Source organism: Lampris incognitus, chromosome 8 (assembly GCF_029633865.1).
Source record: "Lampris incognitus isolate fLamInc1 chromosome 8, fLamInc1.hap2, whole genome shotgun sequence".
In the NCBI taxonomy this organism is placed as follows: Eukaryota; Metazoa; Chordata; class Actinopteri; order Lampriformes; family Lampridae; genus Lampris; species Lampris incognitus.
This window is the reverse complement of record NC_079218.1, coordinates 4,158,165-4,183,806: the sequence shown is the minus strand read 5'-3', so window position 1 is coordinate 4,183,806 and position 25,642 is coordinate 4,158,165. Positions and strand designations below refer to the sequence as shown.

The 25,642-nt window shown below is 49.2% G+C and overlaps 1 protein-coding gene across 3 annotated transcripts in view; it reads left to right on the top strand.

The window, feature by feature from the left end:
* robo3 (roundabout, axon guidance receptor, homolog 3 (Drosophila)) overlaps positions 1–25,642 on the top strand; it is a 149,010-nt gene that overhangs the window by 73,662 nt on the left and 49,706 nt on the right. For all 3 annotated transcript variants that reach the window (XM_056285342.1, XM_056285341.1, XM_056285343.1), the window contains exon 7: positions 19,820–19,944. In XM_056285342.1, the coding sequence (XP_056141317.1) occupies positions 19,820–19,944 (125 nt within the window). The remainder of the gene's footprint in view (positions 1–19,819; positions 19,945–25,642) is intronic.

Below are 25,642 nucleotides of genomic sequence, written 5' to 3'. Positions count from 1 at the left end.
GTTGATTGGACATGATTTGGAAAGGCGCACACCTGTCTATATAAGGTCCCACTGTTGACAGTGCATGTCGGAGCAGAAACTAAGCCATGAAGTCAAGGGAATTGTCTGTGGACCTCTGAGACAGGATTGTATCAAGGCACAGATCTGGGGAAGGGTACAAAAAAATTTCTACAGCTTTGAAGGTCCCGAAGAGCACAGTGGTCTCCATCATTCGTAAATGGAAGAAGTTTGGATCCACCAGGACTCTTCCTAGAGCTGGCCGCCCAGCCAAACTGAGCAATCGGGGGAGAAGGGCCTTGGTCAGGGACGTGACCAAGAACCCAATGGTCACTCTGAAAGAGCTCCAGCGTTCCTCTGTGGAGATGGGAGAACCTTCCAGAAGGACAACCATCTCTGCAGCACTCCACCAATCAGGCCTTTATGGTAGAGTGGCCAGACGGAAGCCTCTGCTCAGTAAAAGGCACATGACAGCCTGCTTGGAGTTTGCCAGAAAGCAACTAAAGGACTCTCAGACCATGAGAAACAAGATTCTCTGGTCTGATGAAACCAAGATTGAACTCTTTGGCCTGAATGCCAAACGTCACGTCTGGGGGAAAGCATGCACCTCTCATCACCTTGCTAATACCATCCCTACAGTGAAGCATGGTGGTGGCAGCATCATGCTGTGGGGATGTTCTTCAGCGGCAGGAACTGGGAGACTAGTCAGGATCGAGGGAAAGATGAATGAATCAAAGTACAGAGAGATCCTTGATGAAAACCTGCTCCAGAGCGCTCAGGACCTCAGACTGGGGCGAAAGTTTACCTTTCAACACGACAACGACCTTAAGCACACAGCCAAGACAACGAAGGAGTGGCTTCGGGACAAGTCTGTGAATGTCCTTGAGTGGCCCAGCCAGAGCCCAGACTTGAAGCCCATTGAACATCTCTGGAAAGACCTGAAAATAGCTGTGCAGCGACGCTCCCCATCTAACCTTACAGAGCTCGAGAGGATCTGCAGTGAAGAATGGGAGAAATACCCCAAATAAAGGTGTGCCAAGCTTGTAGCTTCATACCCAAGAAGACTTGAGGCTGTAATTGCTGCCAAGGGTGCCTCACCCAAGTACTGAGTAAAGGGTGTGAATACTTATGTACATGCAATATTTCAGTTTTTTATTTTTAATAAATTTGAAAAAATTTCTACAAAACCTTTTTCACTTTGTCATTATGGGGTATTGTGTGTAGATTGATGAGAAAAAAAAGCAATTTAATCCATTTTGGAATAAGGCTGTAACATAACAAAATGTGGGGAAAGTGAAGGGGTGTGAATACTTCCCGGATGCACTGTATATATATATATGTATTTAAATATATATATATATATATATATCAATGCAGATACAGGAAAAAAAGTTTTAATACATTGCAGTACAGGCCTGTTTCATGCGTGGCGCACTCATCGGCTGCTAATGTGGTTCAGCAAAGAATCATACCGTTTACGTTGTCCAGCGTCACGCCCCTAATTTCGGTTGGACAGCAACCAATCAGATGAGGAAACATTCAAACTATAACAACCAATGGGCTAGGTACTTATGATGCACAGCAACCACCGGAGGGGTAGAAAACATTACAAGCAATGCGTTAAGGGACTGGGGTTTGATTTGAAAAGCATTTAGGAACCAGGGCACTGTTGAAATGGCTTACATTGAAAATATAACAAGGTACTTTGTGTGAATTATATAGTGGGGTGGTGTTGGAAGGACGGGTAGTTAAAATATTAAAAAATATTTAAAAAATACATAAAAAAAAGCTGATAAATGTCATGTGTATCATCTTCTGAATTAATTGTTGTTTGTTTGCCTGCCCAGGGACTGCAGATGCAAATTAGCTGCTGGCTAACTGGTGCAATTGTAAAATTGTGCGTTGTCCCTGTCAAATAAACAATAAACTAGACTAAACTAATTTAATGGGGGAGGGGGGGTAATAAAGACGTTTTACTTATAGTTATGAAGGAGATGTATTTTTTTCGGTGTCTACAACTAGTGGCCAATTCGTTTCTATTATTCAAGGTGGACATATCAGGTATGCAAATATAGCCCTCCCCCCATATATATATATATATATATATATATATATATATACATATACAGCCTTCCATGACACATGGTTGAATACCACTGGTCTAGGCCACAGACAATGTGCAATTCATTTTTTATTTTTTATTTTTTGGCCCCTTTTTCTCCCCAGTTGTATCTGGCCAATTACCCCACTCCTCCGAGCTGTCCAGGTCGCTGCTGCACCCCCTCTGCCGATCCGGGAGGGCTGCAGACTACCACATGTCTCGTCCGATACATGTTGAGTCGCCAGCTGCTTCTTTTCACCTGACAGTGTGGAGTTTCACCAGGGGGACGTAGTGCGTGGGAGGATCACGCTATTCCCCCCCAGCTCCCCCTCCCCCCTGAACTGGTGCCCCGACCGACCAGAAGAGGCGCTCGTGCAGCGACCAGGATACACACTCACACCTGGCTTCCCACTCACAGACACGGCCAATTGACCTTTCGCAAAGTCCCGCCCCCTTTAGTTACTGTTGCTATGCCCGTCAAGCATTTCAGAACTATCCAGGAAGTAGCCGGAAAACGCCAAAACATGAAGGAAGAAATCAGCGCGTTGTGTGGGTGAAAGTAACAGTAATAATACGTTAGCTGTATGAGCTAGCAATAATAGCTAGTAGCAAGCTTAGCTTGGAGCAGACAGGTAGTGTTGTTGGTTTTGGATGGATTAAGCTGGCCATGGGGTCTGCTATACTGCCAAATCTATTGCCCACATTGCGCTTCTTGCGTTCTTGGTCTCGGGAAGGGAAAGAAAATTACACCCCCTCCAAACTTTTCACATATCTAGTATCCGATTTGCAGATCCCGTAGGCACACCGTTTCAGCACTTTGCTGTCTGTCTGAAAGCTTGACGGACCGTTGCTAAGGTAGGATTGGACAAGCACCGTTCTGGGGTGGTACTTTGCGAAAGGTCAGTTGTGTCTCTAGGCACGCCCGACCAAGCCGGAGGTAACACGGGGATTTGAACTGGCGATCCCCTGTGTTGGTAGGCAACGAAATAGACCGCCAAGCCACCCGGACACCCTGACAATATTCAATTCATACAGTGAATGTGTTTTTAGGCTACATGAAATTAACTATCGCTCACTTCCGGTTTGAAAAAAGGTATTATTTGCACTGTGGCCTTGTTCAAATCTAAAACTTCCAAACATATTCCAGATTTGTTTCCCAAGTCAGAGGATGTCACTGATGTGATCTCTGGCACACACACGCCCTCACTGACATGTCGACAGACGTGCAAACTGTGATTTTTGAAAGCGCAGTGACAACTAAGGCAGGAGAATAACTCAAAATTGGATTTGAGGTTTTGTTCAAGCATAGACTTTTTTCCCTGTGAGAGAAGGCGAACATCAGAAAGCAAATATGGATGATATGAGAAGGAACGTGGTCCTTTGAGCAGAGGCGCTGGGATAAGAAAGCTGCTGTCCTTTTAATGGCAGTACATCATTTAGTGCTTCAGCGAGGGAGAAGTGGTTCAGCCAGCGGGTCATCCACTCTGTCACGTACACATGCACACATAATGTACATACAGTATGTATGCTAATATAGATCCACCTGACTCACCATCACACACACACACACACACACACACACACACACACACACACACATACGTACATACACAGTCAAACACAAATTAGTATGCACACGTGCTCTGATGTACATACATGCCCATGCACATTAATATTTAACATAACATATATATACACACACTCACACTTTACTAATAGGCTCTTATAGCAAAATAAGGAGCTTATTCCAAGCGACAGCTGTTCTGTGTGGTGGGTTTGGCGTGTGCAGCTACCATATTAATAGGGATTACTTACATACACACTTAACACACACACACACACACACACACACACAACACATACACACACACACCATAATGTCGTCTAGGCCATACCAGTATCATCTATACCATACCAGCATCGTCTACACCATACCAGTATCATCTATACCATACCAGCATCATCTATACCGTACCAGTATCATCTATACCATACCACCTTCATCTATACCGTGCCAGTATCATCTGCACCACACCAGTATCATCTGTACCATACCAGTATCATCTGCACCACACCAGTAATCTGTTCCGTATCATCTATACCGTACCAGTATCATCTATACTACACCATCATCATCTATACCATACCTGCATCATCTATACCATACCAGTATCATCTATACCATACCTGCATCATCTATACCATACCAGTATCATCTATACCATACCAGTATCATCTGCACCACACCAGTATCATCTGCACCACACCAGTATCATCTGCACCATACCAGCATCATCTATACCGTACCAGTATCATTTATACCATACCACCTTCATCTATACCGTGCCAGTATCATCTGCACCACACCAGTATCATCTGCACCATACCAGTATCATCTGCACCACACCAGTATCATCTGCACCACACCAGTATCATCTGCACCTTACCGGCATCATCTGCACCTTACCAGTATCATCTATACCATGCCAGCATCATCTATACCGTACCAGTATCATCTATACCATACCAGCATCATCTATACCGTACCAGTATCATCTATACCATACCAGCATCATCTATACCGTACCAGTATCATCTATACCATTCCAGCATCATCTATACCGTACCAGTATCATCTATACCGTACCAGTATCATCTATACTACACCAGCATCATCTATACCATACCAGCATCATCTATACCATACCAGTATCATCTATACCATACCAGTATCATCTGCACCACACCAGTATCATCTGCACCACACCAGTATCATCTGCACCATACCAGCATCATCTATACCGTACCAGTATCATCTATACCATACCACCTTCATCTATACCGTGCCAGTATCATCTGCACCACACCAGTATCATCTGCACCATACCAGTATCATCTGCACCACACCAGTATCAGGAGCCTTCTCTGCTGTGTCCAGTCTTGTTAAGCAGCAGGTCATTTACTTCAGTCTGGTTGTTTTCACACAGTCTCTCCTGTCAGAATGGGGCTGTGCGTGAGTCCGCGGTGCTGTGAAGCTTCTCTTTGGTTCGGTCATACTTGTGATACTTCGTGACGAGTCAAGTCGCCTCCTCATCACTTCATTCTCATTCATCTTTCTTTTCCTCTGTTCCATCTCTCTCTCTCTCTCTCTGCATCATTCCATTCCAGTGGGTCCATTCAGTAAGTAATCCATTTCATCTCATCCTCGCATGGAGCTTGTGTGTGTGCGTGTATCAGTGTTTGTGATAGTGTGTGTGTGCGTGTATCAATGTTTGTGTGTAAGAGAGAGAGTGAGAGAAAGAGATAGAGCAAAAGAGAGAGAGAGAGTGGGTGTGTGCATTAACGTTTGTGATGGTGTGTGTGTGTGTGTGTGTATGAATGTTTGTGGGTGGGTGTGTGTGAGAGAGCAAGCGAGAGAGAGAAGGTGTTTGTATTAATGTTTGTGATGGTGTCTGTGTGTGTGTGTGTACACATTAGTGGAACGTGTTAGTAGTGTGTGTGTGGTCATTTCTGTTTGTTTGTGTGCATGCACACACTTGTGTGGGTTTGAAATAATTCTTTGTATTAATGGTGTATACTTGTATTAATGGTATATATTTTGGGCTTGCATGTAGGGCTGTAATAACCTCACTGCTTTTCCACTGGCTGGCATTTGCACATGGGGAAGGAAGAGGAGGGAGGGAGGGAGGGAGGGAGGGAAGTCAAGAAGCATCGTCACCTGTGGAGACAGTGTTAAATAGATTTTCCCTGACAGCAGTTCAATCATAATTCTGTTCTTCAAGAGCAAGCTTTTATAAATGCAATAACCTGGCTGTTTGTGCATAAAGACAAGCCATCTGTCAACAAAGTGGAAATGATTGAACAATAATTGAAGTCTCAGAAAGGCATCACCTCCGGCAGCAGGACTAATGACTAGTTAATTCCCAGCCAATTTATCTCATGCAATTTGCCAGCTCGGTTACTGATGGCCTTAATACAAGTCTTTAATCAGCTGCTTGACTTTCTGCGGAGCAGTCGGACAATTCTCTGCAAGTATGTGATTGACTAGCAGTGCCAGGCAGGTTCCATCCATTTCACAATTACGGGCCTTCAGAGGATAAAATATTACATTTAGGTGAAAATAGCAGTAAAAGGAGCAGCACTGCACACACTTTCCTGTACCTCATTGGATATGGTTTGAAAAAAAATGGCGCCATGTAATTTAAAGGTTAATATATTTTGTTGTTTCTTCAATTAAGGTTTTTTTTTTCCCTATGGTCTTTCAATTTCACACACGCATATATTATCCCGCCTCCCCTTTTTCTCCCCAATTGCACTTGGCCAATTACCCAATTCTTCTGAGCCGTCCCAGTCACTGCTCCACCCCCTCTGCCGATCTGGGGAGGGCTGCAGACTACCACATGCCTCCTCCCATACATGTGGAGTCACCAGCCACTTCTTTTCACCTAACAGTGGGGATCACGTGGGAGGATCACGCCACCCCCCCCCCCAGTTTCCCCTCCCCCCTGAAAAGGTGTCCTGACTGACCAGAGGAGGCGCTAGTGCAGCGACAAGGACACATAACCCACATCCCGCTTCCCACCCGCAGACATGGCCAGTTGTGTCTGAAGGGGCGCCCGAGCAAGCCAGAGGTAACACAGGGATTCGAACCGGCTGAGAGGGCTTGCATTGGATCGGCTGGGGGAGCTTGGTCTGCTGTGTCCTGAGGGCCCGGGGACCGCGGCCCTGCCCGGGGCTGCGCCCTAGAGGAAACGCCGAGGCAGTCTGGCGCCGGCCTCGCCTGGCGTTGACTATGCATCGTTTTTGTCTGCCTCTGTGTATGTGTTGTCGTGTGGAGTGCGGGGGAGTTGTGTCGGGGGTGTCTAGGCTGGGAGAGCTGGAGTTGGATCGGCTGGGGGGGGGGGGGGCTGGTCTGCTGCCTCCAGTGGGCTCGGGGACCGTGGCCCTGCCCGGAGCTGCACCCGAAGAGGGGGCGCCGGGGGCGGTCTGACAGGGTGCAGAAGCAGGGCAGGCTAGGCTAACTGCTAGCCATGCAGACCGGCAGTTCCGACAGTCGTCCTGGCTAGTGTTCGTTCTCTGGACAGGAATTTTTGGACTGTTGCACTGAGTGGACTGTTGGTAACTGTTCATAATGTTTTTGCTTCTTGTGCGAGGAACATGTGTGTTCCCTGTGTGTGTTAGTCCAGGTAAGGTTCATGTGAAGCATCATGTGTTCAGTATGGTGTTTGTGAGTATGACAAAGGACAACAGCACAATTACAGCCGTGCATTTTAGATTTCCTCGTCGACTGGCATATCCACTGACAGGGACAACTGACATAAAATAAGCCAGGTAGACTATGATCTACAGACACAAACAACATCTTTATGCAAACCCATTGTAGAAGTAGTTGAGTATGGGGCGAATGGGAGAGGGCATGGAAGACAGACATTGTAGAAAGAGGGAGAGAGACAGGGAGGTAGATTCATACTTGATTGCAAAGCTGTATTTCAGAGGAACATTATCACGTTTTTTTTCCCACCAGCTGTTTTTACTTCTTTTTTGGGGGGGGGGGGATTGCATTTGCACGTATTCCACATGAAATCCGGGAATAGGCCAATCAGACATTGGTCCAATCATGGGGAAAGGGGTGTAGTTCAAGAGAGGAATGATCCCTTTCTTCGACACAGCTGAATGGGTAGCCTTGAGTAGACGCGAAGGGCTGGTGTGGACTGGCCGGTCATCACAATCAGGGTCAGTTTGTTGGCTGGGGGCATGTGACTGATTTAGGATTCAGTAGCACGGCACTATATAAAAAATAAAACGATGTGGTAAAAGAGGAAAGCGAAAACGTTACAGTGGATGAAAGATGTTTTGGGCACAGTGGTGCAGTGGTCAGCACAGTCGCCTCACAGCAAGAAGGTCCTGTGTTTGAGTCCTGGGGTAGTTCAACCTTGAGGTAATTCTGGGTCGTCCTCTGTGTGGAGTTTGCATGTTGATGTGATTTGATATACTTTATTAATCCCCATAGGGAAATTCTGCTCTGCATCTAACCCATCCTAGCTGTGTAGCTAGGAGCAGTGGGCAGCCGCCATGCAGCACCCGGGGACCAACTCCAGTTCGTCTTGCCATGCCTCGGTCAGGGGCACAGACAGGAGTATTAACCCTAACATGCATGTCTTTTTGATGGTGGGGGAAGCTGGAGCATCTGGGGAAAACCCACCGCAGACACGGGGAGAACATGCAAACTCCACACAGAGGACCTTCTTGTTGTGAGGTGACAGCACTAACCACTGGGCCACCGTGCCGCCTGTTCTCCCCGTGTCTGCGTGGGTTTCCTCCATGTCTGCGTGGGTTTCCTCCCAGAGTCCAAAGACATGTAGGTCAGGTGAATCAGCCGTACTAAATTGTCCCTAGGTGTGAATGTGTCAGCCCTGTGATGGCCTGGCAGCCTGTCCAGGGTGTCTCCCCGCCTGCCTCTCAATGACTGCTGGGCTCCAGCGTCCCGCGACCCTAAGTTGGATAAGTGGTTTGGATAATGGATGGATGGATAGAAAGACCTTTTGGAAAAAAATGTTATTATAAGTTTATTGATGCAAATCTTACATCAAAACTTTAGGCAGATTTAAGTACAAATGATTTACAATTTCTTCCTTTGTGTATCTCCAGATGAACAGAGGGATTTGCATCAATACCAAGCCTAACGTAAGATATACAAATGCAGACAACTTTATTAATCCCGCTAGGGGCAATTTGTTTGGAGGAGCTTGTGAACACAAAACACAGTAACATGCAAACAAACAAATAACACAAACAACAAATAATAACACACCAGGGAGCTAAATGTGGAATAAAATCTATAAGATCTATAAAAGTACACATTAAGAAACACAAACAATCTGGCAACAAGTATGGATGATTTAGAACAGCAGTTAGTTTTACAAGCAGGTAAAACACCAAGACGCCCGGATGGCAACACAGAAGATTCACTTGCTAGAACATGTCTAGAAGAAGCCAGAATACTTGCTGCTTTCTGGAGAATTTGTTGTTTTCAAAAAGAATACAGATGTCATTGTTTCACTCCGGTGGTCTTAGAACAGATTTAACAGTGCTGTTCAGGCTGACTAACACATCCTTAGTGGAGGAGGTAGAGTCTGAAGACTTAGGGGAAGTCTCACCCATATCCCTGGCAGTGGTCTCTGAGGTAGTTAAAAAGCTCCTCAGTGGCAAGGAGCTGGGTGTGGATGAGATTCGCCCTGAGATGCTGAAAGCTCTGGACATTGTTGAGCTGTCTTGGTTGACACGCCTCTTCAGTGTCATGTGGAGGTCGGGGGCAGTACCTGTGGAGTGGCAGACTGGGGGGGCGGGGGTGGTTCCCATATTCAAAAAGGGGGACCGGAGGGTGTACTCTAATTATCGGGGCATCACATTGCTCAGCCTCCCTGGGAAAGTGTACTCTAGGGTGCTTGAAAGGAGGCTCCGACCGATTGTCGAACCTCGGATCCAGGAGGAACAAGGCGGATTCCGTCCTGGCCGTGGAACAACGGACCAACTCTTTACCCTCGCGGAAGTGCAGAGGGGGGCATGGGAGTTTGACCAGCCAGTCTACATGTGTTTTGTGGACTTGGAGAAGGTTTACAATCGTGTACCCCGGGGCACTCTGTGGGGGGTACTGCGGGAGTATGGGGTACCAGGGCAGTTGCTACAAGCCATCTGGTCCTCGAATAACCAAAGTGAGAGCTGTGTCCGCATTCTTGGCACAAAGTCAAACACGTTTTCGATGGGTGTCGGACTCCGTTAAGGTTGTCCCTTGTCTCCGATTCTGTTTGTGATATTCATGGACAGGATCTCAAGGTGCAGCCAAGGTTAGGGGTGTGTCCATTTTGGGAACCTCAGAATTGCATCTCTGCACATCGCAGATGATGTGGTTTTCTTGGCTTCATCAGAACGTGACCTCTGACGCGCACTGGGGCAGTTTGCAGCTGCGTGTGAAATGGCCGGGATGAGAGTCAGCACCTCCAAGTCTGAGGCCATGGTTCTCTATCGGAAAATGGTGGATTGCTCCCTCCGGGTTGGGGATGATTTGTTGCCTCAAGTGAAGGAGTTCAAGTATCTCGGGGTCTTGTTCACGAGTGAGGGTAGGATGGAGCGGGAGATTGACAGGCAGCTTGGTGCAGCATCAGCAGTAATGCGGACGTTGTACCAGACCGTTGTGGTGAAGAAGGAGCTGATCCGGAAGGCAAAGCTCTCAATTTACCAGTCAGTCTTCGTTACAACCCTCACCTATGGTCATGAGCTTTGGGTAATGACTGAAAGGGTGAGATTGCAGATACAAGCAGCTGAAATGAGTTTCCTCTGTAGGGTGTCTGGGCTCAGCCTTAGAGATAGGGTGAGGAGCTCAGACATCCAGAGGGAGCTTGGAGTAGAGCCGCTGCTCCTTCGCATCAAAAGGAGCCAGTTGAGATGGTTCGGGCATCTGATTAGGATGCCTCTGGGCGCCTTCCTTTTGGAGGTTTACCGGGCATGGCCAACTGGGAGGAGACCCCGGGGTAGACCCAGAACTCGCTGGAGGGACTACCTGTCCAATCTGGCCCGGGCACTCCTTGGGATCCCCCAGGAGGAGCTGGAGGGCGTTCCTGGGGAGAGGGACATCTGGAGTGCCCTATTTCGCTTGCTGCCACCGCGATCCGACCCCGGAGAAGCGTTGATGATGGATGAATGAATGAATGATCAATTAATGGTTTGTTAAAAAGCCTCTACTAGGGAATTTTATTTTTAATTTCCCTTAAATTTGCTACATACAACATTCAGCAGCAGCATCTCAGACCAAACAAAACCTCTCTCCCCCCTCCCTTCGCGTTCTTGGCTATTTTGTTGGTTGGAATATTGATTTTTGTTTTTTTTTACAGTATGGAGTTATTTTACCAACATTAGTAACGTTTTCAGCTTGGTGAGGAGCTTGTTCTTTGATCTGCTGAGTGACCTAGATCCATGTAATGTCATTTTTAGTATGCTAGCTATTGTAACAGTGTAACGACCACGGATGTGTTGACTCGCTAGCCCTTGGCTAACGGGTTGGACCCTTTAGTTTACTGGTTAGCGCAGTCGCCCGTGGTGCGGGGAACCCAGGTTTGATTCCCGCCTGCCCCCTTAATTCGCGCTACACTATCCTGCTAACGCTAGCTACCTCACATGCACTAGCATGCACTAGCATGTTAGTGCATGTGAGGTAGCTAGCATACGCGGCCGGACCGGCTTCCAAAACAAAGAACAGAGAAACTCGGATTACGGCACACACAGAGGGAGTGTGACTCTTTGGTCAGGGCGCCATTACGCTACTATTTCTTTACATAGCAAATAGTTGTTCACTGCGCAAATTCACATTTGCAGCGGCCTCGCCCAATACTGGTGTGGGAAGAAGGTGGCGCAAATTCACATTTGTGGCGGCCTCATCCAGTACCGTTGATGCAGTGTCTTTGTCCATGTCTGCGTCTAAGTTTTGTCTTTGTTTGATGGCGGGGAGAGCTTGGTCTCCTGCACTGTGGGCCCAGGGACCACGGCCTTGCCTGGAGCTGTGCTCGAGGAGGTAATGCCGAGGGCGGTCTGACAGGACGTGGAAGCGGTGCAGGCTACGCTAACTGCTAGCCAATGCAGACCGGCAGTTTCGATAACACCGAGGGCGGTCTGGCGGCAGCCTCACCTGGCGTTGACTGTGGTGTTTTTGATGCCGTCATGTGCAGTATGGGGAGGTGTGTCGAGGGTGTCTGGCTGGGAGAGCTTGGTCTGCTTCATCCGGTGGGCCTGGGGACCCTGGCCCCTGCCTGGAGCTGCCGCCCGAGGAGGAAACACCGAGGACGGTCTGACAGGACACGGAAGCGGGGCAGGCTAAGCTAACTGCTAGCCCATGCAGATCGGCAGTTCTGACAGTCATCCTGGCTGGCGTTTGTTCCCTTGGACAGTGATTTTTTTGTTTAGTTTGGATACAAGTGTTATTTTGAATGTGTGTGTTCTTGCAGTTCTTGTAGTTTAGCGCCTTTAAGCCTAGTTCTGTAGCAAATCCAAAACAGTCTGCTGTTTGCTCCATTCGTATGATGTCATCATTGTTGTGTGATGTAATACTTGTGTTGATTGACAGAGTGAACATTTTGTCTCTTACTCAAGTGGGCCGTTGTATTTAAAAGGTAGGCACAACTGGAGGATTATATCAACACCTTGCAGGTCCACAGGTATACCAGGCTCACAACTCAAGTCTTGAGGCATGCTAAATAGGCCCATGTTTTGGGCATAATGATAAGTTACCGTACAGCCTCCAAAATTACACAGTACACAACTTGCTTTGCAACCACCAAAGGGAGCGATGTGTTTTAGTATGTGTGATGAAGTGGATGGGTGGTGTGTGCCACATCTAAGAATGAAGTGATTAGATCGCCCACTGAAGACTTAAGAGACTGTGTTTGCTTGAACATGCACATGTGAAACGTGTCGTCTGCATCGGCGTGGGACTGTGACAGCTGCCTGTCACACCCGGGCCCCTCAGGAGTCTGCTGAGCATGTGCGACAGAGGGGACGGGTTGCCCTTGGTCGTTTTAGTTTGTTTGCATGTGCGTGCTGGCTTACATGCATGTACACGGATACGTGTGTTCACTCTCAATAAATTTAGATCGTTTTGTGGTTGGCACTCGGTCTGCCTCTGCGACGTGGCTGAACAGCATGGTGTTCCCCATCAGAGCAGTACAGCAAATCTCACTCTGATCTGTCTTAGTGGGGGGTAAATGTGCCCGTAGAGCATACACATGTGAACATGCAAACGCACACACACACACACACACACACACACACACATAGAAAATGACAGGGTGTAGGCTACATCCGTTCACTTTCATCAGTTTATTGACCTTATTGAGTTCCTTCCGAGTGTTTGCTGTCTCGTAAATTTCAGTATAAAGACTGAGGACTCGGGCAGCACGGTGGCACAGTGGTTAGCGCGGTCGCCTCGCAGCAAGAAGGTCCTAAGTTCGAGCCCCGGGGTAGCCCAACCTTGGGGGTCGTCCGGGTTCGTCCTCTGTGTGGAGTTTGCATGTTCCCCTCGTGTCTGCGTGGGTTTCCTCCGGGGGCTCCGGTTTCCTCCCACAGTCCGAAGACATGTAAGTCAGGTGACTCGGCCGTACTAAATTGTCCCTAGGTGTGGGCATCTGGGAAGCGCAGTGGTCTATTCTGTTGCCTACCAACACAGGGATCATCGATTCAAATCCCCGTGTTACTTCCGGCTTGGTTGGGCGTCCCTACAAACACAATTGGCCGTGTCTGCAGGTGGGAAACCGGATGTGGGTATGTGTCCTGGTTGCTGCACTAGCACCTCCTCTGGTCGGTCGGGTCATCTGTTTGGGGAGGAGGGGGAACTGGGGGGAATAGCGTGATCCTCCCACGTGCTACGTCCCCCTGGTGAAACTCCTCACTGTCAGGTGAAAAGAAGCGGCTGGTGACTCCACATGTATGGGAGGAGGCATTTGGTAGTCTGCAGCCCCCCCCCCCCGCCGCCGCCCTGGATCGGCAAGTGAAAAGGTGGTGGAGCAGCGAGCGGGGTAATTGGCCGGATGCAATAGGGGTGAAAAACAGGAACACCCCCCCCCCCAAAAAAAATGTGTCCCTAGGTGTGTGTGTATATGTGTGTGTGTGTGTGTGTCAGCCCTATGATGGACTGGCAGCCTGTGCAGGGTGTCTCCCCACCTGCTTCCCAATGGCTGCTGGGATAGGCTCCAGCATCCCCGCGACCCTGATCAGGATAAGCGGTTTGGATAATGGATGGATGGATGGATGGATGGATGGATGGATGGTTGGATGGATGGATGGATGGTTGGACGGAGGACTCAGTTTATAGTCTTTCATATTTTTGTCCCCTACAGCTTTTGCAATATTCAGCACAAAAAAAGTCTCCAGCTGCCTTTAAAATCCCGACTCGATCCTCTCAGCCTTCACTTACATGTTTTGTCTGACAGGAGGACCCAGTGCACTTACTAATTCGTTGGCCGGGGTCTGTAGACCCAGCATAACGTCAGATCTGGAAAGTGAGATACATCCGATCTGAAACGTGCAGGTGCCGTTACATGTGATCACTGCAGACAGCTCCCGTCTTTCTCGTTTCGGTAGGAATTTAGTTTTGGAGTCAGTTTAACCAGAAAAGCTGTCACACCAGCAGGCGTAACCCCAAGCAGCCCCGCAAGCTTAATTACAGGAGACGCGATGTGCAAATAGCTTCCGTGACATGCTGGCTGTGTTTGTTGATTTAGTTATGTATATTTCAGTTGCTCTGTTGCAATCCGTTCCCCCTTCCCCGTCCCATGTGAGGATGCTAATGTTTCTCTCTGCCCTAAATTTAAGTCTCGGTGTTGCGCTGAGTGCACCCATTATTGCTAATTATTTATTGTAGCCTCGGGCAACGTGCAGCCTTTCCTCTTCAAATCAAACATTGTTATTCTCCAGACAGGCTGCGCGGGGTACGAAAAAGACATATTTAATAGATGGAAATTCCTAACTGTCATCGGATCTGGGTCAATGTCACGACATTATATCGGGCGCCGGCTGAACACGTCCAGATATTGACAGGTTTCCATCGAGTGGTCTGTTGAGCCGGGTGTTATGATAGGGTCTTAGTGTGCTTTGTGACATCTGTGTGTGCACAGGCCTGAGGTGAAATTGCGCACGATGTGGGTATTACACTGCATTTCTTGAATATTTCAGGCCTTACATCAGCGTCAACAGTAACTCGGCCTTGAGCTACCTAGAGAATAGCACACGGTTGTGGTGCCACTTGGTCCTCACCCCTTTGCTCAAATTTGAAACATGGCGGGGGGGGGGGGGTTAGGATTTAACCTTGAGGGTCAGCGAGTGGCTGCCTGTTTGACCCAAGGACATGATCCCAGTGACCTCTAGCGTGGCCCCTTAAGCAGTGATTTATCGTACAGCTGATGTACGGGACCAGTCCCGCTGTGCGAAGGGGCCTCTGATAGCAGCGAGCTTTAGTCTCTGGAGCTGGAATGGGGAGTGTTGATCAGGTGTGAGGCGTATATGTGTATTTGTTTGGTGAAGTCAGAATGTAGGGCAGGGTGCAATGCAGGCCGGGTAGCAGGCAGAGGGGGGGACCAAGGCGTGCCCACTTCCAGCATCGCAGACTGGTCCAGGAGGACCAACTGGGAGGAGACCCCGGGGTAGACCCAGAAATTGCTGGAGGGACTACATGTCCATTCCAGCCTTGGAACGCCTTGGGATCCCCCAGGAGGAGCTGGAGGGCGTTGCTGGGGAGAGGGACGTCTGGAGTGCCCTACTTAGCTTGCTGCCACCGCGACCCGACCCCGGAGAAGCGGCCGCTTCTCCGGGGTCGGGTCGCGATGAGAGTGAGAGATGAGAGTCAGTATGTGTCTGTTGGAGGTGCATCAAAAGGCGTGCTTCAATCAAAATCCTGTCAGCGCTTGGAAGCTCGCAAAGCTCCCCGCCCAAGGTCAGATTGGAGAGCTCTACCTCGCCTTTCTGGTCATTAGCATTCTGACGTCCATGCCCGCTTCTTCCACTACGATTGGCTGGGTCTGCCCGTGTGTGAAAATGCTTTCCAGTGGTCCACGAGTACTGCGGTGTGCGGTGCTTTTTCCCCCGTGTGGGCTGCTCACCTTCCTTAAGAGCAGTTTAGAAGAAAACATCTAGATTTGTTTACTGCACATGGTGTCCACAAAAGAGACACCTAACGTCTTCTGGGGACATCACGGGAGCTGTCGGGTGCAGCCTGGATGTGCAGATATCGTGCTGCTCCTCACCCCACCTGGGATTCTTGTTATCTGGAAAACACGTGTGATGAATTGGTGTTTGATGCATTTTTACAAACTATTGTAAAAACCTCGGTGTGGTGACGGCTGTATGTGGCCGGTCTGTTAACAGGGTACAGACTCTTTAAAAACCTCAGTGTGGTGACGGCTGTACATGGCCGGTCTGTTAACAGGGTACAGATTCTTTAAAAACCTCGGTGTGGTGACGGCTGTATGTGGCCGGTCTGTTAACAGGGTACAGACTCTTTAAAAACCTCAGTGTGGTGACGGCTGTACATGGCCGGTCTGTTAACAGGGTACAGACTCTTTAAAAACCTCGGTGTGGTGACGGCTGTACATGGCCGGTCTGTTAACAGGGTACAGACTCTTTAAAAACCTCGGTGTGGTGACGGCTGTATGTGGCCGGTCTGTTAACAGGGTACAGATTCTTTAAAAACCTCAGTGTGGTGACGGCTGTACATGGCCGGTCTGTTAACAGGATACAGATTCTTTAAAAACCTCGGTGTGGTGACGGCTGTATGTGGCCGGTCTGTTAACAGGGTACAGATTCTTTAAAAACCTCAGTGTGGTGACGGCTGTACATGGCCGGTCTGTTAACAGGGTACAGATTCTTTAAAAACCTCGGTGTGGTGACGGCTGTATGTGGCCGGTCTGTTAACAGGGTACAGATTCTTTAAAAACCTCGGTGTGGTGACGGCTGTATGTGGCCGGTCTGTTAACAGGGTACAGATTCTTTAAAAACCTCAGTGTGGTGACGGCTGTACATGGCCGGTCTGTTAACAGGGTACAGATTCTTTAAAAACCTCGGTGTGGTGACGGCTGTATGTGGCCGGTCTGTTAACAGGGTACAGATTCTTTAAAAACCTCGGTGTGGTGACGGCTGTACATGGCCGGTCTGTTGGTGTGGTGAGGGCTGTATGTGGCCGGTCTGTTAACAGGGTACAGACTCTTTAAAAACCTCAGTGTGGTGACGGCTGTACATGGCCGGTCTGTTAACAGGGTACAGATTCTTTAAAAACCTCAGTGTGGTGACGGCTGTACATGGCCGGTCTGTTAACAGGGTACAGATTCTTTAAAAACCTCGGTGTGGTGACGGCTGTATGTGGCCGGTCTGTTAACAGGGTACAGACTCTTTAAAAACCTCGGTGTGGTGACGGCTGTACATGGCCGGTCTGTTAACAGGGTACAGATTCTTTAAAAACCTCGGTGTGGTGACGGCTGTATGTGGCCGGTCTGTTAACAGGGTACAGACTCTTTAAAAACCTCAGTGTGGTGACGGCTGTACATGGCCGGTCTGTTAACAGGGTACAGACTCTTTAAAAACCTCGGTGTGGTGACGGCTGTACATGGCCGGTCTGTTAACAGGGTACAGACTCTTTAAAAACCTCGGTGTGGTGACGGCTGTACATGGCCGGTCTGTTAACAGGGTACAGACTCTTTAAAAACCTCGGTGTGGTGACGGCTGTACACGGCCGGTCTGTTGGCAGGGTACAGATTCTTTTGGAGCGTCGCTTCTTTTTACACCCGACCTTGCACTATTTTGCCTTTAATTCTGTTTCTAAAGTGTTTTCCTGACATTTTGCGCTGGGCCGATGAGTCGAAGCGAGGTTCCGGTCGGTGCAGCTCACACCTGGTGGCTTGAAGAGCTGGAAGGAAACAGGCCGGTAGTAAAAGACACGACATCTGCTACTCACGTTAACACCGCGTGACATAGTCCACGGTTGTGTTTGCCTTTCTTCTCCACTCTGTCGCTGTCACTCATATGCTGTGGCTCGTGTCTTTCTTTACCTCCCGCCTCTTTTCTGCGGAGCTATCGCTGTCCACATGTTGCCTTTTATATATTCAGCAAGGTTGTTGTCGTCTCCTATGCTTCCCTCTCTCTTTCTCCACTACTCCAGATCCTAATTGAGAGTGAAAATGAGAGAGAAGCAGGCGATCAGGTGGGAAAATGAGAAATCAATTAGGCCGGCCGAGGGCATCATTACCCCCCCACCCACCCACCCACCCACGGTGAAAGACCCGGTGGCTTGCAACAGAATCAATAGCAATCAAAAAGCTGTGTGGAGAAACTGAGAAGACGTCCCATTTGTGTGCAGACCCCCTCCCCTCCCCCCCTCCATCTTTATTCACAGACGGCGGCGTCAAATTAGCCGGGTGCTCAGGATCAAGAAAGGTGACCCACAAACCTCGATCCGGGCTCCTGGGGGTCCCGGGCTATCCTCTTTTTTTTGATAGGCAGCACCGCAACCTCTCCAACAGATTAGCCTAGCCTATCTCGACCGATTAGCATCTATAGGCGTCGTCGTTGATCAGAGTCCCTGGTGAGGGAGTCGGGGTCAGGGGGAGCGCCGACTGCGGCGAGGGCGCCGCCGAGCGTATTTGATGTGTACAGGGAGAGATGTGCTCCCCTGCATGTGTTTAGTCATCCGGGTCTTTCAAGTCTATTTTTGGAGCCTTCAGAGGAAACTGAGCGCGCAGCGATTATGTTTTGAAGCCAAGGGGGGGGGGGGATGGGGGGGGGATGTTGCCGATGACAGTTTTTCATCGGCGCGAGTTGTTCTTGTTAACTTCCCCTTCCTCGCTCGGCTGCGCCACACAGCGAGCCGAAGCCCCCTCGAGTCGCCGGCCCACCAGCGCCGCTTCCCCCTCCTCCAGGGATTATCTCTATTGATCAGCAAAGCCAAGTCAGCGCTGCATCTAATGGCGGCGCCAAATTAATTGAATTAGATTCTTCCCCTTTTTTACTGAATTCGAAAGCCTCAAGCCTGTGAACGTTAAACGTGGCAACGTCATTTTCTGGCTTTGCCTCTCTGGCTCTCGCACCCCAGGCGGCTTCACAAAAGGACTCTCTGGCCTTGTCTTTTCTCCTCACTCCGATATTTCCAAGTGGTCAACAGATCATTTCCGATAGCTTTCAGCGTCACGTCTGGCCCTCGTGTGTATTTCATGACTGTTCATTTGAGGACTCTGTGAACAGACAGCAGCCTTTTCTTTTTTCATTATTCAAAATAAGTTTTGTGACAGGGGCGTCCGGGTAGCATGGCGGTCTATTCTGTTGCCTACCAACACGCGGCTCACTGGTTCGAATCCCCGTGGTACCTCTGGCTTGGTCGGGCGTCCCTACAGACACAATTGGTCATGTCTGCAGGTGGGAAGATGGATGTGGGTATGTGTCCTGGTCGCTGCACTAGCGCCTCCTCTGGTCGGTCAGGGTGCCTGTTCAGGTTGAGGGGGAACTGGGGGGACTAGCGTGATCCTCCCATGTGCTATGTGCCCCCTTGGTGAAACTCCTCACTGTCAGGTGAAAAGAAGCGGCTGGTGACTCCACATGTATGGGAGGAGGCATGTGGTAGTCTGCAGCCCTCCCCGGCTCAGCAGAGGGGGTGGAGCAGAGACCGGGACGGCTCATAAGAGTGGGGTAATTGGCCGGGTACAACTGGGGAGAATGTTTTTTTGTTTTTGTTCTTTTGCGTTGTGATCTGTACAAAAGTGTAAGCAGCTAATTTGAAGAAGGTAAATAATACAGATGAGTTGTGTTTACTGACTGCAGGTGTGGATTCCTTGTTCTTCTGTGTGTATTTGAAGAAAGATTAAGATTTGTATGAATGTGTGATTGTCTGTGAGGATGCGACTGTGATCGTGTGCATTTTGGCCTGAATTCGTATCACTGTGTGTGTGTGTGTGTGTGTGTGTGTGTGTGTGTGTGTGTGTGTGTGTGTGTGTGTGTATATATATATATATATATATATATGTTGTTCGTGATCAGCTGTTTTAGTCTGACTGGTGACCTTCCGCTGTTTAGTGTACTGAATGTTACTGCTGATGCGTTCCTACCGCATGGGCACAAAAAGAAGTGTTTTTGTGGGTGTTTTTTCTTCCATATTTGTACACAAAAACACCCTTTATCTCATTCTTTTTATCTACCTAGTGCCCCCTCAGATTGTGGTGCGGCCCCGGGACCAGATTACAGCCCCAGGACGCACCGTAACCTTCCTATGTGGCACCAAAGGAAACCCCCCGCCGGCCGTCTTCTGGCAGAAGGAGGGCAGCCAGGTAAGAAGTGCTCTCTGTCCTAACATGTTACAGAGGCAGCGTAGCTTCGAAACCCAGAATGCACTACACTCTGTCCCTCTTCTCAGCTGTAAGCTGAACGATGAGCCTGTACGGTGATGAAACACATCCATGCTGGTGGTCACGTTGACATTTCTTAGCAAATTCATAAAACAAATAGCTCACAACAGCATCTACTGCTTCAAACCAGTATTTATAAGTGACTTATTTGTCGCTTATATGATGCTGACCATTTTGTTTATTTGTTTTTATTGCTTCTATGATTTTATTAACATGTTCAAGGAAATTGATCGATTGATTGATTGGTTGAAATCAGCCCTAAACCTTGAAAGTGCTGACATATATTTGACCGGTTGGGATTTATCTGCGTCATAAAAAAGAAAAAGAAAAAGAAAGTTAACGTCCTCTAATCGGAGGTGGGCGACCCACCTCTGCCCTCCGTCTGCAGCACATCCGCGTCCCGGCGGTCGGGGCACCATCGCGGGACGGTGTCAGTGACTCTGTGCCGGCGGGAGTGGATCACGGCGGTGTGTGGCGGCGACTCTGAATGTGCGTCGAGCCCTTTTCGCGTATCTCTCCCCTGCCTCACACATGCATGCCCCCCCCCTTCTCAGCTCCCCCCCTCCCCCAGCTCCATGCCCCCACTTTTTAGCGTTTTTCAAAATCGTGCAGTGGGTGGAGTTAGGCTCAAGCCAGGGGGAGAAGTTACACTTTAAGTGTAATTAGGTGTCCGGGTAGCGTAGCGGGCAATTCCGTTGCCTACCAACACAGGGATCGCCGGTTCGAATCCCCGTGTTGTCGCCGGCTTGGTTGGGCGTCCCTGCAGACACAATTGGCCATGTCTGCGGGCGGGAGAACGGATGTGGGTATGTGTCCTGGTCGCTGCCCTAGTGCCTCCTGTGGTCGGTTGGAGCACCTATCGGGAGGGGGGGGGACTGGTGGTAATAGCGTGATCCTCCCACGCGCTACATCCCCCCTGGTGAAACTCCTCACTGTCAGGTGAAAAGAAGCGGCTGGTGACTCCACATGTATGGGAGGAGGCATGTGGTAGTCTGCAGCCCTCCCCGGATCAGCAGAGGGGGTGGAGCAGAGACCGGGACGGCTCGGAAGAGTGGGGTAATTGGACGGACACAATTGGGGAGAAAAAGGGCAAAAAAAAGTGTAACTAGAGAAGTCTGCATCTTCTCTAGCTGTCATCTTCTTGACTCAGCGTTAGCATAGTGTCATGTTGCTGTCATACTGTGCTTTCTCACCGTGTAGCTTAGTGCCAGGGGGAGTCCACCCCACACACACACACACACTCTCACATTCACATCGTATGTTATCATGTCATTCACACATAGTATTATTTACCATTGTGTGAGTTTGCACAGGCGTCTGTGCCTTCAGAGGTGTGTGTGTTTTCTGCAGCTGTAGGTGAGCAGGTTAAATAGAGAGAGAGAGAGAGAGAGAGAGAGAGAGAGAGAGAGAGAGAGAGAGAGAGAGAGAGAGAGAGAGAGAGAGAGAGAGAGAGAGAGAGAGAGAGAGAGAGAGAGACAGACAGACAGACAGACAGACAGACAGACAGACAGACAGACACAGAGAGAGAGAGAGAGAGAGAGAGAGAGAGAGAGAGAGAGAGAGAGAGAGAGAGACAGACAGACAGACAGACAGACAGACAGACAGACACAGAGAGAGAGAGAGAGAGAGACAGACAGACAGACAGACAGACAGACAGACAGACAGACAGACAGACAGACAGACAGACACAGAGAGAGAGAGAGAGAGAGAGAGAGAGAGAGAGAGAGACAGACAGACAGACAGACAGACAGACACAGAGAGAGAGAGAGAGAGAGAGAGAGAGAGAGAGAGAGAGACAGACAGACAGACAGACAGACAGACACAGAGAGAGAGAGAGAGAGAGAGAGAGAGAGAGAGAGAGAGAGAGAGAGAGAGAGAGAGAGAGAGAGACAGACAGACAGACAGACAGACAGACAGACAGAGAGACAGAGAGAGAGAGAGAGAGAGAGAGAGAGAGACAGACAGACAGACAGACAGACAGACAGACAGACAGACAGACAGACAGACAGACAGAGCGGGGCCTGTGATAAGCACTGCAGCCTGTTGGAATGCAGCTAAAGGCCTGTTGGGAGTGGAGGGAGCCTGTAGCCTGACTCCCAGCTACAGATTAGCGGGAGAAGGGTGAGCGAATCAGAGAAGAATGGAGCAGAGGAGGCCCAGGGAACAGGAGTGGGAGAGAGACAACGGGAGTGGAAGAGAGAGATAAAGACATGGAGGAAGAGGAGGACGAGTGGGCAGGATGTCGGTTAGGGTTGCTGCAGTTGCAGTCAGGAGGATGCCGGGCTGGCCCCCGGTAACAAGAGCTGACTGCGCTGTTGGGATTAAACTAGACAGACCAACATATTAGGATTACCTGTATTGTTTTTCTCGTTTTGTTTTGTTTTGATTTTATTTTTTTTGTCAACCCTGTACACTGACTAGCTGAACTGTTGTGAAGGCTATGATTCCTTATGCCAAACTCGGGGAACACAAAACCAGATCAATAATACGCTGCTTAAGGGCCGAGGTAGGCCAACATCACAGGTGACTGACTCCAAGTGACAAATCTTTTTTTTGTTTGTTTGTTTTTTTGGCTTTTCCCCCCTTTTTCTCCCTAATTGTATCCGGCCAATTACCCCACTCTTCCCGAGCCGTCCCAGTCTCTGCTCCACCCCCTCTGCTGATCTGGGGAGGGCTGCAGACTACCACATGCCTCCTCCCATACATGTGAAGTCGCCAGCTGCTTCTTTTCACCTGAATAGCGTGGAAGGATCACACTAGTCCCCCCCAGCCCCCCCAAAACAGATGCCCCGACCGACCAGAAGAGGCGCTACTGCAGCGACCAGGACACATAGCCACACCCGGCTTCCCACCTGCAGACACAGCCAATTGTGTCTGTAGGGACACCTGACCAAGCCGGAGGTAACACGGGGATTCGAACTGGCGAGCCCTATGTTGGAAGGCAATGGAAGTGTCTCAGACGCATGAGCAACCCATTCTTTAAGCCATCTTAATCTCTTCATTGAACAAACATTTATAAAATTGGACGTCTGGATAGTGTAGCAGTCTATTCCATTGCCTACCAACACGGGGATCGCCAGTTTGAATCCCCGTGTTACCTGCGGCTTGGTTGGGCGTCCCTACAGACACAACTGGCCGTGTCTGCAGGTGGGAAGCCGGATATGGGTATGTGTCCTGGTCACTGCACTAGCGCCTCCTCTGGTCAGTCGGGGCGCCTGTTTGGGGGGGGACTCGGGGGAATCGTGTGATCCTCCCATGCGCTACGTCCCCCTGGTGAAACTCCTCATTGTCAGGTGAAAAGCAGCGGCTGGTGACTCCACACGTATGGGAGGAGGCATGTGGTAGTCTGCAGCCCTCCCCGGATAGGCAGAGGGGGTGTAGCAACGAGCGGGACGGCTCGGAAGAGTGGGGTAATTGGCAGGGTGCAGTTGGGGAGAAAAAATCCCCACCCAAACGCACATTAGAAGTGAAAATACCCATAAAACCCTAACCTCTTGTGGGACAGCATGTATTGGTTTTCTATTTCTAGAGAGTAGTTGGGGTTTTTCCCATTGCCTCCATACAGTCGGGAGGTCTTTTCGGAGCGAGCATCTAGCAGCCATTAGAAGAGCTGAGTCTTTAGGCACCTCTGCTTTGGCTTCCAGTGCTGTGGTGGCTGCCGCTTGGGTTAATCACTGCTATTTAGTAAATGTGGGTGTGCTGGGTCAGATTGACCCAAGTGTTATCAACACCAGAACGGTTGTGTGTCATGTAACACAGATGGAAGCAGACCATCCTGACTCTGGGGCACAATGAGGACTCTTTGACGGAGCTAAAACTTTCGAGTTACCTCTGAAACCCCTCAGCCATCCGTCTCCACTTTTTTATTTACCTGTTTTATCTGTTTCCTGCTGTCCTTCGCCCTCTTTTGTCTTCTTTAGTTTTTGGTAAGTGGATGTCTGAGTGTGAGAGTGATCCACTGGCCTCTCACCCCAACGTGCTGCACCCACACACTTAGATAATACACAGAGAGACACACACACACAGATGGACGCATGCATAAACACACACAGGGACACGTGCATACCCTCATCACACTCCCGCAGTCACACAAAGCGATACCACCCGAGTGTTGACTCCCACACAACACACCAGCTGTCGCTGCAGTAATGTCAGTTTTAATCTTTCCCACATCCGTCCAGAGTCAAGTCAAGTTTATTTGTATCGCCCAAATTCACAAGGTAGCCCCAAAGGGCTTTACAATCAGTACAGTATACAACAGTATACCTGCTGCGTGGCTGTGGGTGGGCCTAGGTGGACCTGGGCCCACCCTATTGGCACTCAGGCCCACCCAATCAGGAGGCTTCCTTTTTTGCTGGAGCATCCAGTGAATAGCAGTCAGTGAATACTATTTCAATTATCTGACTACGCGACCAATAAAAACAAAACAATTCTGGTTTCTTGCTTGTTGTTGACCAGATGATGATGAGAGGTCAGATTTTTTGAGCGGCAGTGCATTTCACAAATGCCAGATTGGACGCAGCCCCTCTTTCACTCTGTACAGCCTGCACATTGCACAGGGGAACAGAAGCTTATAGGCGGCGTGCATGTAAACCTCTTTTCTAGTCTGGACCTCAATCCCGACCGGGCTCGTGTGGGTCCCCTGTGCTCCGGCGGCGCTATACGGTGTCAGTCATCGTGTGCTCTGAGGGCTGACAGTGCTGCAGTGTAGAGTTGGACCCTCCCTTGACCCAGAGCCCAGGACAACTGACCCGGTGTTCCCCCGGTGTCAGTGACCCTGTGTGTACCTTGATCCATACGCTTGATTAATGATGCTGTTGCATCTGTCAGCTGTGTGCGTGTGTGTGTGTGTGGCTGCCGTGCCAGGCTATGTGATGCTGTTAATGTTCATCTTGGTACCAGTAAAATTACCTCTGATGATGTAAAAGCCTTTTATGATTAAACGGTGGTGCAGTCAGGCAAGTATAGCTGTAATGGCCTATTTTGGTTAACATATGCACTTCAGGACCTATTAAGTATGACTGGTCTTGGACGGGCTAGCCCCACCTGATTTTTCTGTGCTCATGCACACTGTGATTTCTGCCTACGCTCCAACAGTATACGGCATACGCCACCCTCTAATCCTTGAACCCTAAACCCAAATGAGGAAAAACTCCACAAGAAAAACCTTATCAGGAAAAAAAAAAAATAGGGGGTAACCTCAGGAAAAGCAACAGAGGAGGGACCCCTCTTCCAGGACTGACAGACATGTGATTGGTGTCAAATGCACAAAATACACAAAAATAACAGAATTATATTGTAACATAGATAACACAGAGCGAGGTAATGTAGAATACATAGAGTTAGTGCATAACATTTAGCAAATTTAAATGGGTAATAAACTTGTTCTGGGTAGTAAACTTGTAAAGAGAGGCAAGGCAAATTTAATCTGCGTCTATCCAAGAAAATGTAAGGAACCACACAGATACACACAATAGCCATCGGGACCCCCCGCCACAAACCAGCTCTGCTCAGTGGGGCCCTGCAGAGAGAAGAGAATAGACTTCACATACACATGAGGCGAGGCAGATTTCTACACTGCATTCACACACGGAGAGAAAGAAGACAAAAGGAGTACTGA